The sequence below is a fragment of the Rhinopithecus roxellana genome, chromosome 19 (assembly GCF_007565055.1).
Source record: "Rhinopithecus roxellana isolate Shanxi Qingling chromosome 19, ASM756505v1, whole genome shotgun sequence".
Classification (NCBI taxonomy): domain Eukaryota; kingdom Metazoa; phylum Chordata; class Mammalia; order Primates; family Cercopithecidae; genus Rhinopithecus; species Rhinopithecus roxellana.
In genome coordinates, this window is record NC_044567.1 from 21,047,183 (window position 1) to 21,068,340 (window position 21,158).

General features: G+C 44.1%; 1 protein-coding gene across 12 annotated transcripts in view; it reads left to right on the forward strand.

Moving 5' to 3' along the window:
- SYNRG (synergin gamma) overlaps positions 1 to 21,158 on the forward strand; it is a 97,273-nt gene that overhangs the window by 71,434 nt on the left and 4,681 nt on the right. For 9 of the 12 annotated variants that reach the window (XM_010376859.2, XM_030922622.1, XM_010376862.2 and 6 more), the window contains 6 exons: positions 94 to 257; positions 1,422 to 1,475; positions 2,232 to 2,328; positions 4,514 to 4,662; positions 19,982 to 20,092; positions 20,416 to 20,451. In XM_010376859.2, the coding sequence (XP_010375161.1) occupies positions 94 to 257; positions 1,422 to 1,475; positions 2,232 to 2,328; positions 4,514 to 4,662; positions 19,982 to 20,092; positions 20,416 to 20,451 (611 nt within the window). The remainder of the gene's footprint in view (positions 1 to 93; positions 258 to 1,421; positions 1,476 to 2,231; positions 2,329 to 4,513; positions 4,663 to 19,981; positions 20,093 to 20,415; positions 20,452 to 21,158) is intronic. The other 3 variants (XM_010376861.2, XM_030922626.1, XM_030922627.1) reach the window with 1 other exon arrangement.

Genomic DNA, 21,158 nt, shown 5'->3' on the forward strand with positions numbered 1-21,158 from the left:
AAAAAAAAAGAGGGTTGTGGTAGCGAGGAAGAGCCTCTGCCTGAACTAAGGTAGGTGGCCAAAACCTTTGACTGTATTCTCCCCTTCTCCCAGGATCACACAAGAGGAGTTTGAGCCTCGGTGATAAAGAAATAAGCCGTTCTTCCCCTTCTCCAGCTTTGGAGCAGCCTTTCAGAGACCGTTCCAATACTCTGAATGAGAAGCCTGCGCTGCCCGTCATCCGAGACAAGTACAAAGACCTGACGGGAGAGGTGGAGGTGAGAGGAGAGCTTTTTATAGGGGGTGGATAACAGACCAGCAAGCACACAGGACCCCAAGAAAGAATGCTCTCAGCTTTCACATGGGGAAAATGAGGGGCAGAAAGGCACAAAGCACCAGACATAAACTATGTAATTAAAGTGAGAGAAGGGTAACATTAGCCCTGGGTGAAAACATTTTCCAGGTGTGGCACCCGCTGAAAGTAGTCAGTGACCCTAAAACCAAAACTATTCATGGGACTTCACAAGGATGGCAGAGTTTGTAGAATTCTTCTTGAGCTCTTAGACTATTGTCTTCATGAAACCTCAAAATAAAGGAGACAGGGAAAATATTCTGAATTTTTTATTTTTGTCTGCTGCATCTTAGTACATTAGCTGGCCATGGTGGTGCACACCTGTACCACGGTGTGTTCCTCCTATGGTCAACACACTTAACTTCCTGCCTTTCCCTACTCCTTGTTACACGTGCAAGTGGGCCATGTCCTCACACACAGCGTTATAACCGGGGAGTGGAAAGCTAGCAGCTTAATAGCAGTTTCTGTACCAGATAGCTACATGCTGAGTGCCTTGGAAGAAAGGCTTACACTGTTACTGATGGAACAAATGAGGCAACACTCACAGGGGGAAGCTGCTGGAAAGCATGTCCCTTAGACTCACAGATCCTGTGCTCAGAAGTTACATTTATTAGTAATTTAACATTGTTATTAGTGAGTTCAAAAGATAAACTGCGGCCGGGCGTGGTGGCTCATCCCTGTCATCTCAGCACTTTGGAAGGCCAAGTTGGGCAGATCACTTGAGCTCAGGAGTTTGAGACCAACCTGAGCAACATGGTAAAACCCCACCTCTACCAAAAATACAAAACTTAGCCACTTGTGGTGGTGTGCACCTGTAGTCCCAGCTACTCTGGAGGCTGAGGTAGGAGGATTGCTTGCATCCAGGAGGTTGAGGCTGTAGTGAGCAGAAATCATGCCACTGCACTTCAACCTGGGCAACAGAGCAAGACCCTGTCTCAAAAAAAAAAAAAAAAAAAATGCTTGAACTAGAGTGATTGTAATAAAAAGGAAAGTCTTCCAAGCTCAAGCCCTTTGAACTGACAGAGTCATCAATAGAAGATTCCAGGTTTGCGCTCAAGGCTTAACCCAGTTCTTTTTATCAAATTCACAGGAAAATGAGAGATATGCATATGAATGGCAGAGATGCCTGGGGAGTGCCCTGAATGTGAGTATGTCAATTTTTGCATTCACACGTATGTAAGTGTTCTCTTGTGCCTTTTTGCCTTCTTGGTTCATTTGAATGGACAGAGGCAAACTTCAGGAGAGCCTTACGTGGATGTCCCTGGGCAAAGTGAAACTCTGTGGAAGTCATACATCGTAGGTGAGGCTTCCTTCACACTTACAATAGCAGACTGGCTCATGTGTCAGTCGTCTCCTCATCTGTCATTGTGTTTAAGAAATAACAAAGTGATTTCATTAACTCTGACTAAATCAAAATAATATTTAAACTAAAGAACCTGTCTTGGCTGGGTGCGGTGGCTCAACACCTATAATCCCGGTACTTTGGGAGCCTGAGGTGGGCAGATCACGAGGTCAGGAGTTCAAGACCAGCCTGATCAACATGGTGAAACCCTGTCTCTACTAAAAATACAAAAATTAGCCAGGCGTGGAGGCACATGCCTGTAGTCCCAGCTACTCAGGAGACTGAGACAGGAGAATCAATTGAACCCGAGAGTTGGGGGTTGTGGTAAGCTGAGACCACACCACTGCACTCCAGCCTGTGCTACAGAGCAAGACTCCGTCTCAAAAAATAAAAAACCTGTCTTTTCTCTTCCAAAGAAATGGAGGATTGTTTCCTCAAGGATAAAATGAGATTTTTTTGACACCTCGTGGCTTTTCGGTTGGGTTTTCTACTAACAGTAAATTGATATGCGATGACTTTTGTCAGTTATGTAAGGTGATGTGATTTCATTTCTTGTAGGTCATTAAGAAGGCAAATGATACCTTAAATGGAATCAGTAGTAGTTCTGTTTGCACAGAAGTAATTCAGTCAGCTCAAGGCATGGACTATTTATTAGGTATGTTCTTTTATATTTTACTATTGAAAATGATGGCACTTTGCATTATTTTCACTTTTCCCTTTAATTATTTTAAGCTAGATCTCTCAAGTTACATTTGACTTCACTAAGAAACATCTGCATTTGTGGGTAAGACACTTAAGTTACAGGCAGTAAACTATTGAACTTAAAAAGTCTCTATGGCTAAGTTTCCTCGTTCTTGTTACATACATAATAGCAGAAATGTAAAATTATGTCTGTGTTACTGGTTTATCAAAGAATCTGAGCTACTGATGCACTGAAATAAAATCGTCTTGTCTCCCATCAGTTCCTTACCATACTCTATAGTCCTCCTCTCGACCGCTTAGTGACACCACAGAATCCTTAACCTCCTGGTCATCTGCAGCAATTAGATATGTCAGTCCAACGTGAAAGCGCAGCCTCTGTCCACTTCGGTGTTCCTCCCTTCCCCAGGCTCAGGCTTGGCCCGTGCCTGAGCCACACACACTGGACCCTCATCTTTTTCAAATGTTTACTCAAATGTCAGCTTCTGAGTGAAATCTTTCCTAGCATCCATCTCTCCGAAGAGTATCCTCTCTCCCCACCCTGGCACTTCCCATCCCATTCTCTGCTGGATTTTCTCCTTTGCTCTATTACCTTTAATTTCTTACATATGTTACTTACTGCTCTTTTCTTAAGACAGGATTACACTCTGTCACCCAGGCTGGAGTACAGTGATGTGATCATGACTCACTGCAGCGTCCACCTCCCAGGCTCAAGCAGTCCTCCCACCTCAGCCTCCCAAGTAGCTGGAACCACAGGCGCGCACTACCATGTGCCCAGCTAATTTTTGTAGTTTTTGTAGAGACGGGTTTTCGCCATGTTGCCCAGGCTGGTCTTGAACTCCTGAGCTCAAGCGACCCACCCACCTTGGCCTCCCCAAGTGCTAGGATCACAGGCGTGAGCCACTGCGCCTAGTTACTTGTTGTTGTTTTTACGCTCTGTCTCCCTTCACTAGAATGGACCTCCAAGAAGGCTAGGATTTTGGTCTGTTTTGTTCACTGGTGTGTCCCCAACACCTAATCTAGTGTCTTGCACATAGTTGGCACTCAAAAATATTTGCTGGATGAGTGGAGAGTGAAGGGAGGTAGCCTCTGCCTTACTCCTGCCACCTCACTCGGGGTCTTCTTTTCCTGCTCAAACAGGCACAGTGCTGCATAAGCAGATGTCCACCAGGAAATGGGGCACCTGTCTTTTCTCCTAGTATCCTTGTATCTATGGAAGATTCTCTTAGAAGCCCCCTCACTTGGCTTAGGATGGGCAGTAATTTCTGCCCCTCCCTTGGGGAAGGAAGAAGAAAGACCACAGTGCTGTACACAGGGCTGCTGAGGCACCACTCTGAAGATCCCCTGGAATTCCTCTGTGTTCACTTAGAGAGGTCAGGGTCATGTCTTTGGTGACTGTCACATTGCAGGGGTTAGCGATGTATCTGGTGGCCGTCCTTAGAATGTGAGGTACTTATCACCTCTCATCCTTGCTTGAAGAGTTCAACCACAATTTAGAGACCACAGGAAAAGAACTGTTCTGCATCCTGTTGCATGTATAAAGATAAGTGGAGTCAAAGTGTTTGTAAGAACTTCAGATTCAGAGGGGTGAGATATTTCTTAATTACTTTGTGATGCTATTAACATTTAGATTCTTTAAAATTTTTACTATCCCCATTTTCAGCTAGTTTATTGGGATCTCCCAGATTCAAACAGATGGACTCATAAATAAACCTCCCAAAAAACAAAAGCTAATAACTTGCATATTGCCTGCCATTCTCCAAGCACTGTTGTAAGCCTTTTACCATGTTAACCTGTTTAATCCTCTTAACTATCCTTGGAGGAGGTACTGTTACCGTCCCAACTTCACAGATGAGGAAACTGAGTTACAGAGAGGTTACGTGACTTGCCTAAGGTCATGTAGCCAGTAAGAGGCATAGCTGGAGTTTGAACCCAAGCAGTGCAGTTTTACAGTCTGTGCTCTTACCAGTGAGCTACACAGCAGCATTGAGAAGTGGATTGGTCCCAAAGAATAGTACGTACACCTCTGTCCAGATATACCCCTTGTTTCTAACAGATATCAGCAAGCAATAATGCTCCCCTGTCTGGTTCCTCTGTGTCTCCACTGCCAACACTCTCTCTCTGCTCTCTCATCCCATCAGGTGTTGTTGAAGTGTACAGGGTAACCAAGCGTGTGGAGCTGGGGATAAAAGCCACTGCAGTGTGCAGTGAGAAACTCCAGCAGTTGCTGAAGGACATCGATAAAGTATGGAATAACCTAATCGGCTTCATGTCACTTGCCACACTCACAGTAAGTCCATATAACAACTCAGCAGTTGTTTTCCTTTCCAGAAACCTAAGCTGTAAAGCAGAGTGTATTCCTATGATGGTACTTACTGGAGGCTGAAGGTGCCAACTGGAGCATGTTGCATTAAAGGAGGGAGATCACAGGTGTGTGGTCAGCTGAACAGTACCGGGTGGGCTTCTGATCTCTCCAAGGCCCAGGGAACCTAAGGAAAAAAAGAGTATAGGAAAACATTCACTCTGGCTACACCTTTCTTAATTCACATAATACATGGAAGTTTTGCAAAGCATTGGTTTGAGATACTCCCTTTTGCATTTCTAGTTATTTGTGTCCCCATACGTGTCCTTTCAAAAAGCTATATGATACCTCATGTTGCCATCCTGTAGTTTGTTTAGCCCTTCTTTTTTTAGGTTCTTGGGTTATTTTCATTTTTTCCTGTTATGAGTAGTTCTCTAAATAACAAATCACTGTTCCTTTGTGGGAATGTAGTTCCTCCAAGTAGAGTAGGAGGTCAGTGTGTGTGTCTGCACAGGTGCATGCATACATATGTAGCTGTTGTTACATTTATTAGAAGGCTTTCCAAGAGCTTGTATTGGTTGCAGTGCTACCAGGTATATATAAGTACATGGATACATTTCTCTACATTATGTCCTATCAGTTTCTTAATTTAACGAGCATGCAATTATTCCCTAAGGTGTTTTTTGCGTTTTGTTGTAATTTCATGAGAGGCTTTGCCGTGTTCCAGATGACAGTTTTCTATTTCTGTTTCCTTTGTGTATAAATGGATTGGACTCTTTTGACCATTTGACCATTTATTCCTTGGAATATGGTTATTGACCTTATATATTTCATATTTGTAATAGATTTATATACATATATATAAGCTTGTAAACTTTTATCACCTTTTTTCCTCCTCTATTACTGTCCCTTTTTTACATTTCATTGGGTGAAACTATTTTATTTTTATATATTCATACCTATTCAGTTTGTCTCTGATGATATCCTTTATTTCACAATAGTCAGAAGTTTATCTTCCTTCCACAGCTGGAATAAATATGCTATTCCAATTTTTTTTTTAACATGGAACACTGTGACCCATCTGAATGGGATTGCAGTTGTGTGGGAGGAAGCAGTTCTAATTTTCTGAACTGATAGCCAGGTGGATACCCAGCTACCCCAACAATGTGTCTTCAGCAGCACATCCTCTCACCATTGTCATGTTGCTTCTGGTTTGTAATATTAAAGTCGTTAAGAGTTTAAATAATTTCCAAAACTTTTTCTTGTTCCCTTGAATCAGTTCTCATTTTCTAACCTAAAACCGTAGGTAGATAATTTTTTTAAAAAAGCTCTTCTGGCAAGTGAAGTAAGAAATGAAGTATTAATATTGAAAAAAGAGATAAAATTATGTTTAGTTGGTGATAATGAAATTCTTTTAAAAATCTAAATTCAAGCAGCCAGGTGCAGTGGCTCACCCCTGTCATCCCAGTGCTTTGGGGAGGCTGAGGTGGGCAGATCACTTGAGCCCAGGAGTTTGAGACCAGCCTGGGCAACATGGTAAAACTCCATCTCTACCAAAAATACAAAAATTAACCAGTCTCATAACCTGGTTGGTTGATAGATAGATAGATAGATAGATAGATAGATAGATAGATAGATAGATAGATAGATAAAAAAAATACATTTTTTAGTCTAAATTCAAGAGTATAAATGTATTGCATGTGGCAAAAATTCATAACAATCCTACATATTAATAGGAGTTAGAAAATACGATGAAATTAGGCTGGGCATGGGGGCTCATGCCTGAATCCCAGCACTTTGAGAGGCCAAGGCGGGCAGATCAATTGAGGCCAGGAGTTCGAGGCCAGCCTGGCCAATATGGTGAATCCCCATCTCTACTAAAAATACAAAAAAAAAAAAAATTTAGCCGGCCGTGGTAGCGAGTGCCTGTAATCCCCACTACTTGGGAGGCTGAGGCAGGAGAATTGCTTGAACCTGGGAAATGGAGGTTGTAGTAAGCCGAGATGGTACCACTGCATTCCAGCCTGGGTGACAGAGCAAGACTCTGTCTCAAAAAAAAAAAAAAGAAAAGAAAATGAAATTAGAAACCTTATTTTTTTTGTTAGAAAATATAACGAAGGCCAGGCACGGTGGCTCATGCCTGTAATTCCAGCACTTCGGGAGGCCAAGGTGTGTGGATCACCTGAGGTTGGGAGTTGGAGACCAGTCTGATCAACCCCATCTGTATTAAAAATACAAAACTAGCTGGGTGTGGTGGTGCGTGCCTGTAATCCCAGCTACTTGGGAGGCTGTGGCAGGAGAATCGCTTGAACCCAGGAGACGGAGGTTGCAGTGAGCCGAGATCACGCCACTGTCTTCCAGCCTGGGCAACAAGAGTGAAACTCCGTCTCAAAAAAGAAAGAAAAGAAAAGAAAGAAATATAATGAAATTAGAAATCTTAAAAAAAAAAAATCTATTAACTAATTCAAGCCCATATCACTTTTGAACTTCTGACCTCTTTTTTTTTTTTTTTTTTTTCCCTCAGACAGTCTCGCTCTGTCACCCGGGCTGGAGGACAGTGGTGCGATCTCAGCTCACTGCAACCTCCACCTCGTGGGTTCAAGCGATTCTCGTGCCTCAGCCTAGTGAGTACTGGGATTACAGGCATGCGCCACCACGCCCAGCTAATTTTTGTATTTTTAGTAGAGATGGGGTCTCACCATTTTGGCCAGGCTGGTCTCAAACTCCTGGGCTCAAGTGATCCACCCACCTTGGCCTCCCAAAGTGTTGAGATTATAGGTATGAACCGCTGTGCCTGACCTTGATACTAATATCAGAAAGAAATTTCTTTTGTGGATTCTTATAAAGAGAAAACTAATATAATCAACATTGTCTTCAAAAAAATAAAAAAGAAAAATCCTTTCAGTAAATAAAGCAACAGGTTTCATTGAGTAGTTTCTTATTACATCTCTCAATATAGGCCAAATGGCATAATTCCAAAGTACGAGTGGAAGTCATTTTAAGTGTGGAAAAAATAGATTAAATTGTAAACTAGGAGGTGTAGCAGTACATAATGATGGCAGGCTCGTGTCTTTGCTCTGTAAAGGAAGCATACAAATCAATGAAAAATACACCAACATCTCAGTAACGTATGAGCAAAAATGTGAAGTGATTCATAAAAGGGGAGGTACAGTTAATCAGTCAATATTAATTCAAATCAAAACAAGGTTTCATTTTTTACCTTTTTTTTTTTTTTTTTTTTTTTTTGAGACAGCTCTCACTCTGTTGCCCAGGCTGGAGTGCAGTGGCATGATCCTGGCTCACTGCAACCTCTGCCTCCTGGATTCAAGCAATTCTTCTGTCTCAGCCTCCCAAGTAGCTGGGATTACAGGCGTCTGCCACCACGCCCAGCTAGTTTTTGTATTTTTAGTAAAGACAGGGTTTCACCATGTTGGCCAGGCTGGTCTCGAACTCCTGGCCTCATGTAATCCACTCACCTCTGCCTCCCAAAGTGCTAGAGGCATTACAGGCGTGAGCCACCACGCCTGGCCTGCCTACTAATTAAGCCCAATTTTTGTGTGGTCTGTTTGTTTGAATACTAATAGTGTTGATGTTGTAAAATGTGGACTATATACTGTAGGGTGGAGTCACCTATGGAAAGAGAAGTTTGGCATCATGCTCTCCTCCTGGCTGTGAACTTCTTGAAGACAGAGATCAAGACTACGTTTTTCATCTTTTCTTCTTTATCTGAGCACAGTGCCAGGCACTATGTAAACATTCAGTGAACACTCAGTAAAAGCTGAATGAATTAAAGGAATTAATATTCATTCAGAGTAACTGACTCAGTAATTCCAGTTCTGAGAAAATGTCCTAAGACAGTGATTCTAAATATGAATTCACAGAAAGAAGCAAGTTAAGTGCACAGAGTTGTTCTTTGTAAACATGAAAAATTAGAGACAACCTGAAAGTCCAAATCTAGAGGACTGGTTAAGTAAATTGTGGTGAATCTTTTCGCCAGGATCTTATGCAGCCATTTTGTAAAGGAGCACGAAGTCACGAAGTTTGAATGACACAGAACTGTTACTACAGGGCTTGAAGGAAATCTGCCAAAATGATATTAGGGATGTGTTAGGGTAATGAGACACTGGATTTTTTTTTTCTTTCTTTTTTAAACAGGGTTTCCCTCTGTCACCCATTCTGGAGTACAATGGTGTGATCACAGCTCACAGCAGCCTTGACCTCCTGGGCTGAAGCAGTTCTCCCACCTCAGCCTCCTGAATAGCTGGGACCACAGGTGCACACCACCAAGCCCAGCTAATATTTTTGTAGTTTTTGTAAAGACAGAGTTTTGCCATGTTGCTCAGGCTGGTCTCAAACTCCTTGGGCTCAAGGAATCCATTCACCTCGGCCTCGCAAAGTGCTGGGATTACAGGCATAAGCCACTGTGTCCAGCCAGAACACTGGATTTTTCAATATTCTTTTAGTTTTTTCATTTTTTCAACTTTCTTTCAATAGCATTTGTTGCATTTGTAGTGGAAAAATAAGTGTTTTTACTCTAGTAGGAGAAATGTGTCATTACCCTTCATTCACTTGCAGAAACCCTCCCTGTAGATACCCCTTGTTACCCTTGCCCACTTCTCCTTTCCATTGTAATGATAGGTTATCAAGTTCTTAAAACTGAATTTTATTTATTTACCTATTTATTTATTGTTTAGAGACAGGGTCTCACACTGTCACCCAGGCTGGAATGCAGTGGCACAGTCATGGCTCACTACAGCCTTGAACTCCCAGGCTCAAGTGATCCTTGCATCTCAACTTCCCATAGCTGGGACCACAGGCATGCACCACCATGCCTGGCTTGCTAGGGACAGGGCCTCACTATGTTGCCCAGGCTGGTCTCAAACTCTTGACCTCGAGCAAGCTTCCCACCTCAACCTCCCAAAGGGCTGGGATTACAGGCGTGAGCCACCACACCCAGACTACTTTAGGGACTTTAATTGCAGTAAATCTGCATGGCAACCTGACATCTTTACCCTGCCTTCATCCTCTCCTGAAGCAGAGGAGAATCATGCCCAAGCTACCAGACATCTTCTCTCCTGACAGTCCACCTGACTAAGGAGGACTATAGTACCACACATCACTACTCCTAAAAGGCAACTGAATCAGGATACTGCGAACAGAAGCTGGGGAGAAGGAATGGGGGTAGTTTACTACTTAACCTCTGTTTCTCTATTTACATTCAGAGAGGTAGAATTCTTGGGGTCTGAATGAGAGTCTTCCAGTTCTATCCTTAATGGATTGGTTAACTGTTATGATGACTAATCCAAGGAACTTGGGAGAAAAGGCACGTGTTTGCTGCAGTCCTCCAATTTTCTTTGAGCTTCTGGAATTCACTTCATTATCCTCTGGATCAGAGAAATGCATTAAACTCTGCATTTACTTCCTGAGCTCCAGCTACTACTGAAATTGATTGGCTAGTGACGTGTGCCGAGGCTGCCTGTGAAGTTGTGGGGTAGAGAAGGATGTGTCGCCAGTTGTGAACTTGGAGATCAGTATGTGTCTGTGTCCTTCCTAATTCACCCAACCTGCTGCTTCCTGACCTTGTCCTAATATGGAGCAGGTTGAGCCTGAATATCATCATAGCGGTAGATACTTTTATTCTTCCCTTTTACAGATGAAGAAACTGAAGCACAGAGATACTGGCGAGGCCCGGGTTTATTCTGACAGTCAGAAGTCAACTTTCTCAACCTCTGTTCTTTGTGGCCACCTTGAGATGGGCAGGTTGGGTGGGTAAAACCAGAGAGGTACTTAAGTTTTTATGGGGGGAATGGGTTGATTTTAGCATCAAGGTTAATGAATTCAAACACCAGGCGTCTTTTCTGGCAGCAACTTGTTATAAACAGTCAAGTTCTTTTCTGCACATTGCCCTTGCATATATATACCAGGACTGTAGAGTAACTTAAAAGCCTCCTTCTTTACATTTAGATTTTAAAGTTCTTTGGGTGGCAATCGGTTCTTATTGCAGTTAACACTTGAAAACTAGATTTCTATACAAACCCCCAAATGAGCCACCCATCTCTTCTCTCCTATTGCTGCTGGGAAAAGATGACTGTGATCATAAAGCATCTCTCTCCTTGCCATGAGCTCTTAGAAGAAAAGGTATCACAAAGACCAGGTGCACTTGCCAAACTTGTGAATTTGGGGGAAAGGATAATTGGGGAGATTCCTGGGTTGCTGCTGTGTGTTTACTTCTTGAGATAGCTCCTCTCACCAGGTGAAGTGCAAGCCAGTTTCGTTTTTGTACCTCTTCCCAAGCTCCCGTGGCTACAAGCTTGCTACAGCTGCACCTTCTAGGCTCTGAACACCTCTCCACACCTTTTCTTTTCTTTTTTTCTTTTTTGGTAAAATAAAATATATATATATGTATACACACACAATAAGATGTGAAAATCTTGGTTGTACCACTCAATGAGTTTTGAAAAATGCATACTCTCAAGCATATAACCCATGCCTCTATCAAGATATAGACTGCTCCATCAATCCAGAAGTTTTCTTATGCACCTTGTTAATTGTCACCCTACTCAGATATAATCCCTGGTGTGATTTTTTTTTATACCAAGGATTAGTTTTTTCCAGACCTTTTTAAAGAGACCTTGGAATTTGATTTTGTTGTTTTGAACAAAGCCTATTGGGTTTGGGGCCCATCTAACCTGGAGCTTTGCCCTGTTCACATATGGTGGCTCTAACTCCTTTAGTGTAAACAAATGTGAGGTAAATGCAGAAAAGGGCTGGACATTTATGCCCTTCCCTCAGACTCCCATTGTGAGCATCCTTTTCTAGCGTCAGTGTCTAGATGCTAAAGAGTGGTTTTACCTAATTTTTGTTTTTTAAGACACTAGGTAAGGGTATAGAGATGAATTAATCTTCCAACTTGACAACACAAGAATGTACTGTAAATTGAACCTGAACACCCGAATATTCATTTCTCTAAATACCCATGTGCTTCCCCTTATAATTGCTTTTTTCACTAGGTTAGCTGTGGCAGAACAACAATCATTCTTTGCCCAGATTATACCATGTCATTGTACCCTTGATAACTGCTAGGTATGTCCTCTGTCTGTAAAACTTGAGTTTCCCACTGCATGAGGAATAGCACACATTCCACAGAAATAGTGTAAGGTGTTACTTGTCATGAAGAAGCCTTTACTCTAGCAGAACTGATAAGAATACCTGCATACATGTAAATGACATAAACCAACATCTGTGTAGTGTAAATCATTTGTAACAAAACTATACAAACTCCCAGGACTCTGGATTAGACGCTCAAACCGGAGAAATCATTATTAGAAAGAGGCATGATTGAGGTTTTATGAGAAGCTTTTAATGCTTAACACTATTGCTTCATTTCAGGTAAATGACTTCCTTAATGAACTACATTGCCACAGTGAGGCCCTTTGATTCCATACTACTATTGCTACTGCTACTACTACTACTACTGGTTACCTTTTATTGATATTTTGCACCCAGGGCCTGCCAGTCCTTGTACTATATGCTTTACATTCATTCTAATTGAATCCTGGTAACCCCATGTTATCACATGATAAGTCCTTATAAGGGGAAGGTAGGAGGGGAAGAGTGAGTGAAAGTGATGTGACAACAGAAGCAGAGAGAATAAGAAAGTGGCAGATGCTACCTGCTGGCTTTGAAGATAGGACCACGAGCCAAGAAGTGCAGAGGCCGTCTCTAGCAGCTGGATTATACTCTGGAAGTATAATTATCACCTTTACAGGTGAAGAAATTAGGGCTTTGAGAAGATGAAACTTGACTGAAACTGACAAGTCTGCGATTTGAATCTGTATCATTTCAGAATCCATTCTTCCTACTCTATGTTACTTCCAGCTTTTAAGTTACTGAAAATGACTTCTTTCTTCCCATGAAGTCTGTGAGGCTGTTCCTGTCGGAAGACAGCTGCTTCACCTTCTCCAGTGAAAGTCACAGAACGTAGTGCTGCATCACAGTAGTCATGCTTGGGCTGAGGAAGGCAGGGTGCACAGTCTTAAACTCCAAACTGTGGCTCCTTGATGTTTAAGCTGGAAATGACACAGTCATTCCCCTATCCATGGCGGGGAATTGGTTCCAGGACATCCCCCATTTCTGGATATAAAAATCTGCAGACGTTCAAGTCCCTGATAAGAAATGACATAGGATTTGCATATAACCTATGCACATCCTCCTGTGTATTTTAAATCATCTCTAGATTACTTATAATACCTAATATAATGTAAATGCTGTGTAAATAGTTATTATACTGTATTGGACCTTTTTATTTGTATCATTTTTGTTTTTTCCTATTTTTTCCTCCGAATATTTTTGATCTGAGATTGGTTGAACCCATAGATGTGGAACCCATGGATACCGAGAGCTGACTGTACTGGCAAAGCTTTATGCTCTCTCTTTGATACTCTTAATCCCTGGACTAAGACTCCCTCTTGTGGTAGAAGCATGTCTTCTCCGGGCACAGACTGAACACCTGCTTCTTTCTCAAGAGGTAAAAATCACCTAGTTTAGTGAGATGTGATGCACTCTGAGGTTGGCTCCCTAAGTGACTTGTCATCTAAGGTTTTATCTTGTGAAGTGGGTTGAAGTTCAGTAGGATTGGAATAAACAGAGAATTCTGTCCTGGAAAATTAATCGATTTTTGCCATATAAAATCTAAGAGAAGAGAAAAGGTTGTTACTCACCTGAATTTTAGTCAGTTGGCAATCACACAGGCTCTTTGATTCCACTGTTCACCTCAGTGAAATATGAATTCTTTTGTACTTCCTTTCAATGTGAAATTGACCTGTGAATTTCAGAGTACTTATTTCCTATTGCTGTGACATATCAGGAGAACAGTTTATTTTTAATGGTGATGGCATTTTTGTCATCTTGCCAGTCTGCACAATGTTTTAGACACAGGATCTTTACTGTGTCTCTGCAGGGCTATCGTCAGTTGACAGAAGGCAGCTGTGGTAGACAGAATGATGGCCCCTCAAAGCTGCCCATGTCTCTGGAACTTGTGAATATGTTACCTTTGCAAATAGGATTAAGTCAAAGGTGTTTCACTGGGGAAGGTATCCTGGTTTGCCCAGGTGGCCCCAAGTCATCACAGGGATCCTTAGAAGGGGAAGGTAGGAGGGGAAGAGTGAGAAAAAGTGACGTGATAACAGAAGCAGAGAGAAGAAAAGAGTGACAGAAGCTACCTGCTGACTTTGAGGATGGGACCACAAGCCAGGGAATGCAGAGGCCATCCCTAGAAGCTAGAAAAGGCAAGGAAACAGATTTTTCCCCTGGAACTCCCGGAAGGAATGCAGTCCTGCTCACCCGTTTTAGACTTCTGAAATCCACAACTGTAAGAGGATACATTTATGTTGTTTTAAGCCATTAAGTTGTGCTACTTTGTGACAGCAGCAATAGGAGAGATTATACAAAATACTGTAACCAAGCAAATATCAAAATTTTATAATTGCCTATGGAACCTGTGTCTAGATCACCCTTTGTATCAGTCAAATTAGACTAGGTTATGCTTCAGTAATAAACAGCTTCTTCCATCTTAGCAAAAGCAAAGCTTTATTTCTTGCTCAGGCTATATGTCCATCTCAAGTTGGTGGGGGGCTCTGTGCCATGTCCTTATCCAGGGACCCAGGTTGACAGAGCCTCCACCATGTGGAACACAACTGGTCACCATGGAGGGTCAAGGGAACATGAGAGATAGCACATTGGTCTTAAAGGCTTCCTCCCAGAGGTGACGCTTTTTTTTTTCTTTTTTTCTTTTTTGAGATGGCATCTTCCTCTGTCGCCCAGACTGGAGTGCAGTGGCGCAGTCTCAGCTCACTGCAGCCTCTGCCTCTTGGGTTCAAGCTATTCTCCTGCCTCAGCCTCCCAAGTAGCTGGGATTACAGGTGCCGCCACCATGCCCAGCTAATTGTTTTGTTTTGTTTTGTTTTTGAGATGGAGTCTCACTCTGTTGCCCAGGCTGGAGTCCAGTGGCATGATCTCGGCTCACCGCAACCTCTGCCTCCCAGGTTCAAGAGATTCTTCTGCCTCAGCCTCCCGAGTAGCTGGGACTACAGGCCCCCACCACCACGCCCGGCTAATTTTTGTATTTTTAGTAGAGACGGGGTTTCACCATGTTGGCCAAGCTGGTCTCGAACGCCTGACCTCGTGATCCGCCCGCCTCAGCCTCCCAAAGTGCTGAGATTACAGGTGTGAGCCACCATGCCTGGCATTGTTTTGTATTTTTAGTGGAGATGAGGCTTTGCCCTGTTGGCCAGGCTGGTCTTGAACTCCTGACCTCAGGTGATCCACCCACCTCGGCCTCCCAAAGTGCTGGGATTACAGGTGTGAACCATCACACGCCCGGCCTACATGTGACTTTTGCTCAGTTTGACTGTGGCAGGTTACAGGCCCATGCCTGATTGAAAAAGAGGTAGGGAAGGCCCATCCTACCATTCCATAAAAAGGAGAAAGATTATTGGTGAAGAACACTAATTACTACCAAACTCTTCTTCCTCAATAAGGATCTTCTTGGGCACCATTGTAGCAGTTGATTGTAGGCTAAAGACTCAGGATTCTATATCTCAGTCTGACACTGGCGCTTATCAGTGTCAGTAGGCCATATATAACATATATATTTTAAATCTTTACTAAATGCATGAAATACTTGCCAAATAAGGAGACGATCAATTTAAGGTGACTTGTAGAGGGCATATCTTCTTATATGAAGACAGCCAAACTGTTATATGACTGGTGCCAAACTGTTGCTATTATACTACAATAAACACCCTGTTTATACATGTATACTTAGGAAGGTTAATTTTGTCAGCTGAAAGAGTAATTTGATCACAGGGTCATTTATGCAGAGCCTTATGGTTTTAATTGGCTATTACAGTATGACCTTTTCATTTGCTTTCTTTATGCCTTTGGTAAACAGATATTACGGGGCTTTATTAATTGGATTGATTTCAGGATTCCGAGTTTTCCCAGATTCTAGTGATTTCTCAAATAGCCCTGATTCAGTAACATGATGACTATCTATAATGTGGGTTACAGAGGGATACTATGTTTTAACCTCTTTAAAAAGCTTGCTAAGAGTTCGTCAACGTGAATAATTGTGATAATCATATAGACTATGTTTTCACTTCCAGAGCATGTTTTATGTCCATCTGAGATATATAGAAATGGGAGAGAGGTGTTAGGGCAAGTGAAATTGTTACCCTTTTACAGATGACTGACTGCAGAACAAACAAGTGTTAGTGCCAGCCTCTTCTACATTTGACCACAGTGACCATGGTTGCACTAAAAAAGACAAGAGAGAAAAGAAAAAAGATCCTATGACTTGGCTAAGGCCATGTAAGTTTACTTTGATCACCTACACCAGAGTCCTCTTGCACACAGTTGAAACATACACCTCCCCTTTTCTTCTTTGAAAACCGTGTGTTCTTCCTTCCCCTGCTGTGATCTCAGTGAATCTAGCTCAAATGTGTTTAAGAAAGGTTTTTGGAGCTAGTTCATGGTTTATTATTTCAAATTAGAAAGGAACAGGGAACATCATACATAATCTATACATTTTTATAAGGAGAAATCTTTTTTTTTTCCTGGTGAGGAAAAATACGGATCATATAATTTTGCTTTGTTGCTCAAAAACAATGTGGAAACTCCTCAGTGGTTCAGACTGGAAGAACTATGGGAAATGTAGCTGTTAACTTTGACAGGAATTTGCCATCATCCTGGGTCACCTCAGTATCCATGAGGACAAACCAGCTTCCATGCCAGGCTCCCAGATGCTTGACTGCCTGGACCACAGGGCCCTTGCTTCCCCTGCAGTTCAGCCACCCACTGGCATCATCACAATGGGCTGTGTTAGCAAACACTGTGCAGCGCCTGTGCAGTCTCGAACCCAGACATCAAACTTCCTGAGTCCATATTGGCAACCATCCAGTTGTCTCACTCTTCACTGGCACTGCTGTTGTTTTTGGTTCTCAAGACAGGATATTGTCTCTTTTACTGTGTTCCTATCAACCCTCTTCTGTCTTCACGTCTTTTCTCACCTCCTTACTCTCCACAGTGCATGAGGCATCCCTCCTCACTCCCTTCAGTCATGCTCATTAGACAGAACCCAACCGGAATCAGTGCAGCCATCCACCTTCTCCCCCACCTTGACCCACTGTGTGCTGGTGGAGAGAATCACACCGCCAGTTTGCTGCTTAAAGCTCGCAAGGCTACTGCTGTTTCAGACACAGCCGATGATCTCACCTCCTGCATTAGAGTGAGGATAAACCCTCTGAGAGGAACTCTTCAACTTCTAGGCTCCCACCTAAGATTCCATTCTGTCGCACTAGTGTGTTAGATCCAGTTCTTACTGGCTTGCAAGAGTTTGTTAAATGTTCAGGAATTTTATGAGCCAGTTGTTAAACACGGTTATTACTAAAAATTAAATGAAGACTGGGTGCAGTGGCTCATGCCTGTAATCCCAACACTTTAGGAGGCTGAGGTGGGAGGATCGCTTGAGGCCAGAAGTTCTAGACCAGCCTGGGCAACATAGTGAGACCTCATCTCTACTAAAAATAAAAAGTAGCCAGGTGTAGTGGCACACACCTGTATTCCCAGCACTCAGGAGGCTGAGGTAAAAGGATTGCTTGATCCCAAGAGTTTGAGTCTACAGTGAGCCATGATCGTGCACACCTCTGCACTCCAGCCTGGGTGACAGAGTGAGACTCTATCTCAAAAGCAAGACAAAACAAACACAAATGATATAAACTTGCAGTTAAATACATTATATTAAAAATAGTGGTAATAAATACTTAAAACATTCTAGTTCTTAAATTTTACTATTTGTCTAGCTTTCAGGGTTATTTATGTCTATCACAGGGCAACCAACTGTCCCTGTTTGGTCAGGACTGAGGAATTTCCTCAGTGCTAAAAAGTGATGGAGAAAATGTTATTAGTGCAGATTAAACTTAAAAGTGTGTGGCCAGGTACAGTGCCTCACACCTGTAATCCCAGCACTTTGGGAGGCCAAGGTGGGCAGATCACAAAGTCAGGAGTTCAAGACCAGCCTGGCCAAAATGGTGAAACCCCGTCTCTACTAAAAATACAAAAATTTGCCAGGTGTGGTGGCGGGCACCTATAGCTACTCGGGAGACTGAGGCAGAAGAATCCCTTGAACCCAGGAGGCGGAGGTTGCAGTGAGCCGAGATTGTGCCTTGCACTCCAGCCTGGGCTACAGAGCAAGACTCCATCTCAAAAAAAAAAAAAAAAGTGTTAGCTGGGTATGGTGGTGCACACCTGTACTCCCAGCTACTTGGGAGGCTGAGGCGGGAAGATTGCTTGAGCCCGGGAGGCGGAGGCTGCAGTGAGCCAAGATGACACCACCACACTCCAGCCTGGGCAACAGAGTGAGATCCTGTCTCAAAATAAATAAATGAAAATAAAACTGTGCTGCGGGGCCGGGCGCAGGGACTCATGCCTGTAATCCCACCACTTTGGGAGGATCACTTGAGCCCAAGAGTTCAAGATCAGCCTGGGCAACATAGGGAGATATCATCTTTACAAAAAGTCAAAAAATTACCTGGGTGTGGTGGCATGCACATGTAGCCCCAGCTATTTGAGAGACTGAGGTGGGAGGATCTCTTGAGCCCAGGAAGTCAAGGCTGCGGTGAGCTGTGATCATGCCACTGCACTCCAGCCTGAGCAGCAGAGTGACTGGACAGCTTTTCAAGATTGAGACCTCCCCTTTTAACCATTCTGTGTGTGTGTGTGTGTGTGTGTGTGTGTGTGTGTGTGTGTGTGTGTGTGTGTATGTATGTATGTGTATGGAGTGAATTAGATAATGCATGTGAAGAGCTTAGTATAGTGCTTGGCAAAGTAAGGGCTTATTAGCTGTTGTTCTATTTATGGTCTGTAGCTGGTGACTTTCAGTTCTCTCCACAAGCAGTAGGCCTGTATGTCTATCCAACCACCTGCTTATGTAGCATGTGGCCTTCGCTGTCCCACAGGCAGCTCCAGCTCAGCTTGGACCAAACTGAACTCTTCTCCTCAGCTTCCATCCTCAAACCTGGTCCTTCTTTCACGTGTCTTATTATGGCGAATCCCCTCAGCTGCCCGGGTCCCCCAACCTCTCCCGTCCAGCAGGTCACCCAGGCCTGCTCATTCTCCTGCCTTGGCAGCTCTTTCCCATGTCCATTTCTCCCCATTCCCCACTGCCGCTGCCTTCATTCTGACCATCGGTATCTGTCTCCAGGACTGCTACAGCAGACTTCTGGCTGAGGCCCACACCTTGAGGATTGCCACCCCCAATTCATTGCCTATACACTAGCGAGAGGGATCTGTCAATAATACGAACCTGGGCCTGTCGTGATCCAGTTGGAACCCCTAGTGGCTTCCAGGATGCTCCTTATCTTCCTTGAAGTCCTCATGCTGTGGCTTCATCTCCTTTCTTGGGCTCTGCCCCCACCCTCTAGATTCCTTCCCATACTCCATCTTTAGCTCAGAGGCCTTTGCCTATGCTGCTTGTTCTGCACAGAATATCCTTCCCTCCCCTACCTCACCCAACCCTGTCCCCTTCACCTAGCAACTCCCATCTACACTCGGCCAAGGTGATTCTAAGTTCTAGGAAGCAGGCGGGACACGGTGGCTCATGCCTGTAATCCCACCACTTTGGGAGGCTGAGGCAGGTGGATCACCTGAAATCAGGAGTTCAAGACCAGCCTGACCAACACGCTGAAGCCCTGTCTCTACTAAAAATACAAAATGAACTGGGCGTGGTGGCGTGTGCCTGTAACCCTAGCTACTCAGAAGGCTGAGGCAGGAGAATCGCTTGAACCTGGGAGGTGGAGCTTGCAGTGAGCCGAGATCGCACCATTGCACTCCAGCCTGGGCAACAGAGTGAGACTCTGCCTCAAAAAAAAAAAAAAAAAAAAGTTCTAGGAAGCAGTGTCTGGCTTCAGGCCCCATCCTCCTCGGGTTGGGCTAAGTGCCCCTCCCTTGTGCCCTGGCACTCAGGACTTCCCCTAAGCACACCTGCCACTCATGGCACTGCACTGGCTCCCCGGCGCCCACCCGAGACCGAGTTCTCAGAGGACAGAGGGCGTGTTGTACTTGTGCCGGCCTTCCTAGCACCTGGACGCATGACGGGTTCCCAGCGGATGTTTGGGAAGTTAAATTATTGTAGGGGTGCCGCTAGACCTACTGGGGGTGAGTGATGAGGGAGTGATGAGGGAGTGAAGCGAACAGCGTATGGACTTGCTGGACTTCTTACCCGTTTGTCTTGTCATCCTCCTCCTCACAGCCAGATGAAAACTCGCTGGATTTTTCCTCCTGTATGCTACGGCCTGGGATTAAAAATGCTCAGGAACTTGCCTGTGGAGTGTGCCTCTTGAACGTGGACTCCAGGAGCCGGGTAAGCCACGCAGCCTCGTTGCAGGTGGCAGAGGGCTTCCCTCACGTGACTCGGGACGACCCCATCTGGCCCACTTTACTGTGAAGTTTGTGACCAGAGGTGGGGATTTTCTCAAGTCCTAAAAGCTGATGATAGGAGCAGACACATCCCCGCGTGAGGGCGGCGGGGGAGCTGTGGAGGGAGTGGACGCGGCTCTCGTGCCTGCAGCACCCTGTGCATAGTGGGGTGGTCAGGAGGAAAGGGTGAACCTGTAAGGATGTGTTTGGAGGCAAGAGGCCCTGTTCTGGGAATGTTGTTGATCTGTGGTTTCAACGTTATTTCAGAAAGAAGAGAAGCCTGCAGAAGAACATCCTAAAAAAGTATGAACCAGTTACACCTTATCTTAGCGTCTCCATTTTAATTTTGAGTGTGGAGGGCAAATTGGATGATTCCATCCATTGCATCCTGAACTGTTCCAGTCATGAATCCTTCACTGAGTCAATTTGGTTCCCATAATGTTTGACTGAGTCTACTAATGTGTCTGTGTGGCTCCACTTCTGTCTTCTTTGCATGCTTGTTTCTCATAATTGGCTTCTGGTGTTGCAGTTATTTTTCTCTGTGATGAGGGTGACAGAACGAGCAACTTCTGGAAGCCTGGAAGTTGTAGTGACACACAGAAGAAGATCAAAGAGCTTATTCAGGATGTAGCCATTTAGCCATATTTTGACAGACAAGCCACAAGTTGGGTTTCAGAGTTTTGTTTGTATGCAGTGCATTAGAAAACTAACCCCAGGGCCGGGCGCGGTGGCTCAAGCCTGTAATCCCAGCACTTTGGGAGGCCGAGACGGGCGGATCACGAGGTCAGGAGATCAAGACCATCCTGGCTAACACGGTGAAACCCCGTCTCTACTAAAAAACTAGCCGGGCGAGGTGGCAGGCGCCTGTAGTCCCAGCTACTCGGGAGGCTGAGGCAGGAGAATGGTGTAAACCCGGGAGGCGGAGCTTGCAGTGAGCTGAGATCCGGCCACTGCACTCCAGCCTGGGTGACAGAGTGAGACTCCGTCTCAAAAAAAAAAAAAAAAGAAAA